Below are 11,058 nucleotides of genomic sequence, written 5' to 3'. Positions count from 1 at the left end.
GTAGAGCAGGGCTACCGGTAATTTTTTATTTATTTTTACAGCTGATCCTCAATTTATAGAAAAGGTCACATTTAAAATTCAGGGATCAGGGGAGATGAAAATTATAATAAATACCTAAATCGGTTGTCACTCTGACGTTGCGTCGGACCGATAGCATCGTAAAGGGCCTTTATATTATTTTACTGTTATGTAGCAGGGAGAAAAAATAATTTCAAATAGGTATGTACATATTACTTAAAAATTCTGATTTTATCAGTATTTATTCCTTCTCCAATCAAATTATTATTAGGTAGTACAGACTCCAGAGGTAATGTAATTCAATGAAAATTAAATAATATCGTACGTAATACTAGAAGCCGGCAGTCTATTGATAGCGAGGCGGAAAATAGATGAGATAAAATGTGCGCAGACCATGTACTTCAATTCAATAGGCCCCCGAGTATTCATTAATTATATAGTTTTGTATCTAACTTGATAATTTGGCAACCCTGACAATAAATGTCAGACATCGGGGGAAAATCGATATTCAGAAAGGAAGTAGATATACACGGGAAATACGCATATTTTGCAGGCGTGGTTTTCATTCGGTCACTTGTTCATTCAGTCACAAGATGGCGTCTTTACACAACGTGTGGAGGATATGATTGTTCGTAATAGTTCATAATTGGTGATAAAACTACCTTGCCAAATAGCAACACTGACGAGTAAATTTTTAAGAAAGTATTGAAGTTAATTCCGTTGTCGACCTGAATTAAATCCCATCAAAGCATAAGTAAAGTAGACAAAATTTTCATACCGCCGCGCTACATCGTTCTAGACCGGGCGATCTCTATGGACGCTTAGCTGGAACACCTCAACCAAAAGAGCTGTTATGGTTAATTATTTATACAGATTTTCAATAGATGGCGCTTTCTACAATTTTTCTACCTATCTAATATAATAAGTTATCAAATGAAAACATTTGATAAAATTCATGATAAATTAATTTAATGAAATATCTACTTATTTATAATGACAATTAATTGTTTAATTCTGACTTTATATTATGATTGAAAACGATAAAACGGAAGAATCACTGTTCAATTTGTCTACCGAAGGTTTTATCATTGTTATAAGATTTGTATCGTTTGACTATATTATATTTTAAGAAATTACATTTAAAAAATAATACTTATAACACTTAATGATATTTTAAGTAAAAACGTTAACATCCGCGATTTGAACAAACAAATTATACACAGCCGCCTTTCATCCCCGAACATTGAACGTGCACTTTTCGCCATATGTATTCTGTTCTATGATATGACAGGGGGCGAATCTATCACCATATCAGGTAAAAATTTCAGATTTAGGATTGATGATTCCTTCCTAACCGAGTTTCAGTGGCCAATCTCAACGACTGATCTATCAATTAAGTACGCAGGAGATACTATAGTGCACAAGTGTGTGCACAATACACGGGTGTACTCTGTTCTTTCGCTCTCATAATGCAGTGTAACGGTAATCCGACATGATCAGAGAGAGATCAGGTGCAGGACAGAACACGAGGGTATCACACTGTTAACTTCCTGACTCCGAGCTGCAACTGAGTATTTTTTAAGATGGAAAATCCTAGTTACAATAATTTGTGTCTGGGATTCGAACCCAGGACCTCAGCGCGGTAATCGTACTCGTACTGTGTACAATTGCAACTGCGTCATCGAGGCAGCCACTGGGGGTTGGTTGGGAAGGATGATACTGATAACTCTAACCTAATATCATTTTGCCCGCCCCGTGATATGAAACCGAGACTTCTGGGCGGAAGTAGTACTACGCGCGCAATATAACTACACTACCGAGGCAGCTGTTTTGAAACAGTATTTTGAAGCTAGGAAAAAAAAGGCAGTAAGGACTAAATAACCACTATAGTCGGGGTGGGTCAGCTTTAATAAGAGTCTATTTATTACAGCGTAAACTTTAATGCACTTAACAATTAACACTTTTACATAAGTACACTCGCGCGCCATGGACTACGAGACTCTCTCGGTGGCGCGCAGGCTCACCCCATTGGTCGGGAAGATGTCACGTGCGGCGCCTGGATACACCTTGTTTCGGATACTCACCGTTACGAGGTGTATCGTGCAGGCAACGTACCGCGACCTATACGGACGGGGAGTCTTCTACTAGTCACCGCTATACCACTTATTTTCCCTTGGTCATAAGATTTAAATCACGAGTAGAGAGGGTTATATTTTTATGTTTCACCGCAAAAAGTTGTTTTGAAATTTAACCACATTCATTGTATGACTATTGCGCGAATGTAACTCTTAAACCCATATCCTAAAAGAAATAACTTTGTCCGTTTTTGGACGGAGGTTTTTATTTAATAATAAAGTTAACCATTTAAAGGCAATTCAAGTATTGGCACAGGTTCTATTAGGTATTTACTTAATTGTTTAGAAATTAGAACTATACATGTACTTTTTATTGATACTACGGTTCTGGTTGTTCAATGTACAGCACCGAAAAATTGTCTGAACGTAATCTTTGCAGCTCCTGATAGTCTGTTATTTATTTCGTAAATTGTCTTAACTCTTAGTCTATCAGTTACGTAAGGCATTAATTTCAATCCACTTTTATCCCGGGATCCCAAGTCAGCAGACCGTAGATTGCGTTGCGTTCATGATGAGAGTTCCGTTTGGTGGCCGGCGCGGCGGAAAATGATACTACTGCTACATCAGGAAGACTTAGAAGCAAAAACATTGTTTTAATAAATACTATGTCGCTATTCATTAGTTCATTTTCGTTTAATTTCATTTTATATCATTCATAGGTAATTAATTGATAAATGTACCTACCTTATTAATGTGGTAAAATTTATAATGCATTAATTTATGTTAAATTATACTCACACTGAATATATTATAGAGCACATTTTAGGTACCCCTTTATATTTTTTATTATATTATGTAATATAAATTAATATAAATTATTTTTTTATTATAGGTACCTACTCTATATAAAGCTTTTACTTGTACATAACCGCATCGGAAGGAACAGCGGGGGACGGATAGAATATTTCTAGGGTGGATGGGGAAAGAGGCAAAATGTTCGCGGGTCATTTTAGGCTTCAATGTGTTGTACAACCACGAGGTAAGTACACTAGACTATATGGCTCGGCCCGTGACAAATGTCTTCTCTTGCTATGGCGTGCATTCGCCGTGAAGACCGTTTCCATCGTGGATTAAAAAAAACGAAATCGATGACACTTAACATTCTCATAATTTTAATGGAATTATATCCTAAATATAAAGTAGATGTCTTAGGGATTTGATTTGAAGAGACCTGAAAACGTGATTGTTCAAATACGAGGCAAAATTAGATTCCGAACGAATTGTGTTGGAATAGCCTTGCTACATAAAGCACTTCCTGTATATTATTATGTATATAATATGTACCTACGATTGTATAAAGGTACAGCATGAGATCTGCATTTACCAGAAATTCCTGTGAAAATGTAGGACTACTGTTATAGCGACGAGTTCCGTAGTCTGCAAATTGTTTCTGTTTTGTGAATGAAATTTTGTGGATACTGTTTCAGTTTTTATGGTCCGTTTATAGACGCTTTATCCGTCGTTAGGCACTTGTATTTTAAAGAATTACACCCAACATTTACTCATAGAAAGAAAATGAAATCGTTTATTTACATGAGTAAATGGCTAATCTCAATCGTTTTGAACAGTCTGAAATAAATTAAGAGCTGGATGATTATAATTATAGTTGTTAGACTATCGCTAAAAGTAAAAAACCTTTATATCAATATCTTAAACATGAACCAAAACTTTTTATTAATTTTTATAGTCAGCATTCAAATCTACTTTTGCATCTATCATGAACAAAAAGACGATCTAAATGTTTTAATTCTGTATCTGAATTGCTAAGAAAAGTAATTACGGTCAGGTACTCGTCTCTAATACTTTTCCAGGCGAATACTTTATAAGCAGCAGCAGGAATTTGAATAAATTGTTTCTGACGCACCTATTAAGAGGTTTTAACTCGGGGTTTACGATCTGGATGTTTTGATAATGGTCGGCAGTAAATTCACTTTCCCTGTTTAAGCTTAGGTATCTTTTATTCCTTAATTGTATTCAAAGATACGGGTTGAGTTGGGACAATAAAAATACTTCTAAACCTTTGGAATTGCAGATAACAATACTATGTGTAGGAAGTTGCAAAATTCTAGAAAGATTTTTCAATGAAAATTTACGTAATTCTCGATGCATTGTTGTGGATCCTGGCTCTTCAGTTCTAAAGGACGACATTTTAATAATATTGCCGAAGCCTGAGCAAAACAATACAGGGTATATTTTTGGACTAGGTACCTATATTTTTAATCATTCTCGTACACTAGCCATTTGATTTCATATCAACTATTGCAACAGCATTAACTAATTCAAACACTATGGGTTATGTTAAGGGTTTACTAAACTTTAGATGCATAAACAAACAGCAAACTTTATATATTAAGATCAAATAAATTCCTACGTTTGAGCAAATACCATTTAAGAATTATTTAGTAGGGCATTGTATACCTATTATTTAACTTTATTATTTTCCACGTATCAAAGGCAATGATACATTGGGTATTTTGTGTTGTAATAAAATTACAGAAAAACAACTTCCTATACCAGTTTCATATTATTGAAATGAACGAATCATGTTCAGTTGATGGGCTCGTAAACTGTCATGCTCATAACATAAAGGTACAATTCTGCAGCGACGCAGCGATTGGAGTGCTCAATGTTTTCCGTATTCGTGAATAAATACAAACTACCTATCAATCTTCCCTTGTCGCGCATGCAACCTTGTTTTGTTTCCGGAATTTACTACGCTTCGAATTCTACAAACAGTTTTATTACTTACCTGTTTTATTAGTAGGTATTACTTCGCAAATAAATTTGGACATGAACTGATAAGCTGTGAAAATTAACCGACCAATTTTAAAACAAATTGCACTATCATTGTCCAAAATCCAAATAAAGAGATGTTTTTTACATTAGTATTTTCTCCACATTAGTTGGCACCGGTCGCTACCAACTCGTTTAATGACGTTCCAATCTATGTCATCTATATATATAAAAATGAATTGCTGTTCGTTAGTCTCGCTAAAACTCGAGAACGGCTGAACGGATTTATCTTATCTTGGTCTTGAATTATTCGTGGAGGTCTAGGGAAGGTTTAAAAGGTGAGAAAAATTCGAATAATTGCCGGGAAAGTCCTCAAAACAGCATTTTTCTATTTCCCATACAAACGTTTTCTAACTAATACGTAGAGTCAATTTGAGCTTTATTGCTATTGTATAAAGTTCACTGATGTCTAAGCAATGTAGGTGTGTTCCTAACATCAAAGCAGTGTGCGTTGGAGCACAGAATATAATAATGTAATGTCGCGTTCTGAAACTCAACAAAAGTGATATCGCGGACCCGACTAAATTGAACAGTCACAAAATTTAATATATCATTAGTTATTTGGTTGGCTTCACGATATTATTTCTTTTGTTTTACTTTAAAATGCATGTTTTCGTTATGGACAATTTTTTAGCTACTTTTGCATATCTATACTTATAATAAATCTGTAGAGAGGTCAATTCTGTACATGAAATATATTTCCAAAATAACTGGGGGTGATTAGGGATCGATACTGATGCTAAAAATGCAATTAGTAAAATTTTTGTCTGTCTGTCTGTATAACCGTTATAGAAACAAAAACTACTCGACGGATTTTAACTTAACTTGGTACAATTATTTTTCATACTCCTGAGCTGGTTATAGTATACTTTTCATCACGCTACAATTAATAGGAGCATAGCAGTGATGGAAAATGTTGGGAAAACGGGAGAAGTTACTCCATTTTTTAAGCTTCCGTCATTTCGTGTGCAACCTTAATGGTTAAAAGTTCCTTCGATTTCACCAGGATCCCATCATCAGACCCTGACCGGACAATCGGACCACCTGCATACCACCATACATTAAAAAAACATCCCGACAAATTGAGCACCTTCTCCATTTTTGAAACCCGAAATCCACGCGGGCGATGCTGCGGGCGGAAGCTAGTGGCAAAAAAATTTTATAAACGTAGTGTAACCTAGATATTAACGTTTCTGTTTGGGAAGGATGTACTTAGACATACATTTTTTCCGATGACTATTGTTTATTTTCAATAACAATATTTAGTACAATTTTATTATTAATTAATTTATTATTATTTTATATTTTGCATAATCATTAACAGGCATCAAAGAAAAAAAATACATTTTCGTATTATTTCATTGACATGAAACTGATAAAATCTACAATAAATATTTAATAAAAGCGAGTAATGAGGAAAGCAGCATTACATTGTGAATTTTGATGGAGTAAGCGCTATTGCAGAGATCGTAATGACAAATGGAACAGGATTTATACCGCGATATAAGCCCAGTGACGTCATTGTCATCGCAGGAACGAGCGCAGTCCCGAATCACTATCAATCCATCTGTGAAATTAAAATAATATCCCATTACAACATTTAAAATACGTCATTCTGTAAGTAGAGGAATAGACTTGTAGTTATAATTGCGTTATTTCCATAATCAATGCATTTCCATCATTTTAAAAACACGCGTCTTAACTATTATTAAACAGCAACAACAACAGCTATTAAACACGTCATCTGTTTACCTTCTACAATTGAGCCTGAATAAAAATCAGCAATTTTTGTTGAAGTAATTTGTTGAAGTTATAGTTTTACCTATTTATATCAGTGTTTTATATATAACAAATTTGTTCATTGTAAAAACAAGGCAACATTAAAATCGTATTTTGATATAACATTTAATTTTCAACAATCACGATACACGAAAAAGTTTTCGCTTTGTAGTTTATCCAATGTACTTACTTGTATTCCGTATTGTTTTAGTAACACACGAGTCGTGTCCAATTCGGCAATATTTTACTGTAGTCCTTCTATCGGGATGCCAACAAGTAGGGTCACTCACTGAACTACAAGCGTAACATATTTTTGTGTTTTGCATAAGCATTACTTTATCATTAGTCATCGGGGATATCCCTCTTCCCTTTGTAGGATCTATTACGTTACCTTCGATACTAATAGGCCGTGGGTTCGTAAAGCCAACCCTACTTTCAACTGGTTCTTCAATGTCTTGTGAGTATGGTGGCACATTTTTTTGATTCAGTTTTGGTTCCTGTACAGATTCTGTTCTATTCGAATTTAAAACAGGAAGATTAGGTCTGGATAACACTTGGTCAGGTTGAGTGAGAAAACGTCTGGAGTTCCCATCTGGAACTATTTTATTATTACAATCGTCGAGATTAATTTCAGTACTTACATCGATTGCAGAGTCATATTCATATTGGTTTCGTCCAGTTTTGTCTTCTGCTTCTGCATAATAATTTGGCTCTACTTGTTTATAATCCAAGTCGGATCTAGAATCAGCATCTTTTGCAGTCGTTGTAGTTTTTTCACAAGGATTATTATTTTTCACTGGTTCATTTACATTTTTGGACAAAGGTGGTTCCGTAACAGCGTTTAGTTCAACGACTTTATTAGATACAACCATCGGTTTTGAGTTAAAATCTTTATCTTTCAGAGATCTAGAATTAAATATCAAATTATTTTCTTCCAAAGGCTTTACAATTCTAGAAGTATAGGTTGGAATCCATTGAGACTCTGTATCTTCTGAAGTAGGATCGTTCGAATTCATGCGTCTGGAACAGGGTTTTCTAACTCTTCTGTGGTTGGGGTTATAATTTCTGTCCGCTGTTTGTGCTTGAAACGGCCAATAGGGATATATTCCATGTTGGCCATTGCTACTAGTTGCTGGATAAATATGACTCTCCTGCGAGTACCCTGTATAAAAGATAAAAAAAAAGTTTTTAAAATTTAATAAGAAAGTAAATCAGTGTATGAAAATCAGCGCTACATTAATATGGTGTTTGATATTTGCGTAACTTCTTTTTATTCCATTTTTGGACAATTGATAAGTATATAAAATATTTATCAAACCTAGTTGAAATAATGTACAAAAGATTGCCACTGCACTGAGGAATATCACCATAATGTTTAAGTAATAAAATAATTTTAAGTCGAGTGTATTGTTGAGTTTGAAATCTAGTCTCAACTGAAAGTTTTTAGACAACAACTCTGTAATAAGTAAGATCATAGAAAAGGGTACCGTATCATTTTAGCCTTTGGAACAATATTTGTTCATTGTGAATATGCGATCAACGGAAAAATATTTAGTGAAAACAATAGGCGTTCCGCAAAACTGGGTCTTATTGTTCCATGGTACATGGAAATCTTTACGATAAAATAAGTACTGAGCTATATCAACAGTATCGTTTATATTTACTTATACTTAAATTTTAGTAATTATTTAGCCAGCAATTTCAATACAGATTGTAGCCTAATATCGGAAAGTTATTTATTAGCACGGTTCTAGAATATTAATCATAATCCCGGTAGCGTTTGAACACATCCACTCTAACTTAGACGAGTTAGTTCAATCTTATGCATGAATATTATTTGAGTTTGAATTACTGTTGGGGAAGTATTTGACAAAGTTGTTGAACAAAACGTTGTTCGACTTTCAGTTACCGCGTTTAATTTATTAGAGTTTAATAAAATTGCTCAATTGCCTTGAGGATACTATCTACTTATAACTAAAACACTATATTAAAATTTAGTTATTAATGTTAAAAATTGAACAACAGACATTGAAGACAAAATGGATTTTTTTCAAGAAACAAACAAATAATATGAAAAATATTTCGGTCCAAGTAAAACAAGCTATTATTTTTCGTAATACATCCCTAGAACTATCTTACAAAGGTCACAGAAGACAATTAAGCGTATTTTTTGAGAATTCTATTGCGGTTAGTCCCTATTTTCGCAGATAAAGAGCGTCTGTCAACTTAATTGGACACGTGCCCGAGTGCTCATGATGTCAACTCAATTAATTGTATCATAGCTCTGCTGGGATTTATTTAGTCTGGACGGGTATAGACAATAGCTAATTACAATGACATCGTAATGACACTATCGTATGTCGCGTTCTGGAATCAGCCAGTGGTTTTGAAGAGTCGGCATACTATGCCGTTTTGTAAGGAATTATAATCATCTCTCTGGTAGAGTATTGGTTGACGATACACAGTGTCTAACTGGACTCCATTCCATCTACGATCACATGTAGCGGAGTCACTTGGTGTACGTAAAACATATAGTCACAATTGAACTATTGGTCTGATGATGAAAGCAGTAAGTAGACACTTAGGCTTTCTACTCAGTTTTGTGGCCAACAGATAAAACCATATCTTAAGTAAAATAACCTTTTAAAATTTTATATTTAGAAAGAAAAAACTTTTTAGTTTTTCATTTTTTGTCATATTGTACAAAATTCAAATTTCTAGAGCTCGGGGCTAATACTTCTGAAAATGTTAGCAATGAAGCTTTTTGTATTCATTTTGCTAGTGGTGAAACAAGAATATGCACAAAGCTCAGTTTATTTTTTGGAAATCGGGAAAGTTTAGGGCTCATATCTCAGGTCAGGCAAACATTGATATCGGATTGCTGATCCATAGTAAAAATAAAGTCATAACCTTTTCGTAGAGTGCGAATAAGACCTTATCGAAAAGTTTTCTCGGATAGGGCTTGAACAACGAAATAATTTTATTTATAATCAGTTCAAGGACTGCCATTGTTGGTATTTCTTGATTGACATTTGTATAATTACAAATATATCACACGTTAAAAATTACGTATTTTCTCCCAGTAATTTTTCTTAAATTATTACAGAAGCTAACGTGTAGATCTCAATTCACAAGTCAATTAAAATTGATTCGCAAGCCCGGAGCCACATTACGAATATCTTCGATCCACAGTCCAACGCAACGTCACAAACAACATTTGTGTCCGACTAAACTCAGTCAGTGGATGGTCGGCAAGTTTACGGGCAGGTTCGTTAACGTATAATCCGTACATGTTTGCTCGAAGTAGTTTCTGCTCTACCGTGAAACATGTGGACAGGTTTTCACTTCGAAGTGATTGATTGCCGGCTTCCTAATTAATCTTCATCGTGAGAACGTCTAATTGTAGCAATTTTTTTGTTGCACGATCGGCCTAACCTCAGGAAGAAATTAATGAGACTTAAACGCAACTACGCCTTGAAGATAAAAGATGATGGGAATGAAGTTGATGTATAGCCTAATCATGTATTTTTGGAGACTCAATAACACCATTTTACTTATTTATTGTATAAAAGGGCCGTAAAAACACCCAATCAACAGCCTACTAGGTAGGGTTGACACATTTTTGCCTAACAAATTTAGAAAATTACACCAGTGTTCAATAGTAATGTTTTCGCAATTGCAATTTAAACTTCAGCTACAATGCACAAGAAATCAGAAGAGAACCACAGGAGAGAGCGTGCACTACAAATGGGTAATAAGAGCGCCCTTTGTCCGTATTTGCAGCATTAACAGCATAATATGTAGAATGCTTTGCTTCGCTTTAATGGAGTAAGGTTAAACTGAATGCAGTGATATTTAGTTCGGGAAGTCTCATTATTGCAAGAGGTTCTATGTTGTAGTATATGGAACCATATTAAAGAAGAGTTTAATTCAGCAGAAGGGTTCAGATAGACTTACTAATAATGTGTATAGAATATAGCAAGGATAGTTTAGCAGAAAGATATAGCTTTAAAAAATTAGCAACTACATTATGTAATTGCAACGAACTAAAAACTGAATAAATTATAGAGAAAAATTGCATTAGCTACAATACATTTCAGTTAAAATCCTTTTTAATACAGTCGTAAGGGATTATTCTGAATAGCATATTTATATCTCATATGACACAGCGTTAAGTAACTGAAGCCCGAACTGCTCGATTTATTTTTTATCGCTGTCGCAATAAAAGTAGTCCATTATTTTTACATGAATCTTACAGACTATTACAGTTACTTTTCAGTGATCATTTTCAGTATATTTTCAAACATATACATTTCTTTCTCATTTCCTACTT

General features: G+C 34.3%; 1 protein-coding gene across 1 annotated transcript; it reads right to left on the bottom strand.

The window, feature by feature from the left end:
- Positions 1 to 6,297: 6,297 nt before the first annotated feature.
- LOC115455862 lies at positions 6,298 to 8,195 on the bottom strand. The gene is made up of 3 exons (XM_030184623.1): positions 8,044 to 8,195; positions 6,916 to 7,887; positions 6,298 to 6,513 (listed from the first exon to the last, which is right to left on the bottom strand). The coding sequence occupies exons 1-3, from the start codon at positions 8,093 to 8,095 to the stop codon at positions 6,329 to 6,331; spliced, it is 1,209 nt and encodes a 402-aa protein (XP_030040483.1). The 5' UTR covers positions 8,096 to 8,195; the 3' UTR covers positions 6,298 to 6,328.
- Positions 8,196 to 11,058: the final 2,863 nt, after the last annotated feature.

The sequence above is a fragment of the Manduca sexta genome, chromosome 10 (genome assembly GCF_014839805.1).
Source record: "Manduca sexta isolate Smith_Timp_Sample1 chromosome 10, JHU_Msex_v1.0, whole genome shotgun sequence".
Taxonomy (NCBI): domain Eukaryota; kingdom Metazoa; phylum Arthropoda; class Insecta; order Lepidoptera; family Sphingidae; genus Manduca; species Manduca sexta.
Note: the sequence above shows the minus strand (reverse complement) of the source record. Positions and strands in the feature narration are given on the sequence as shown.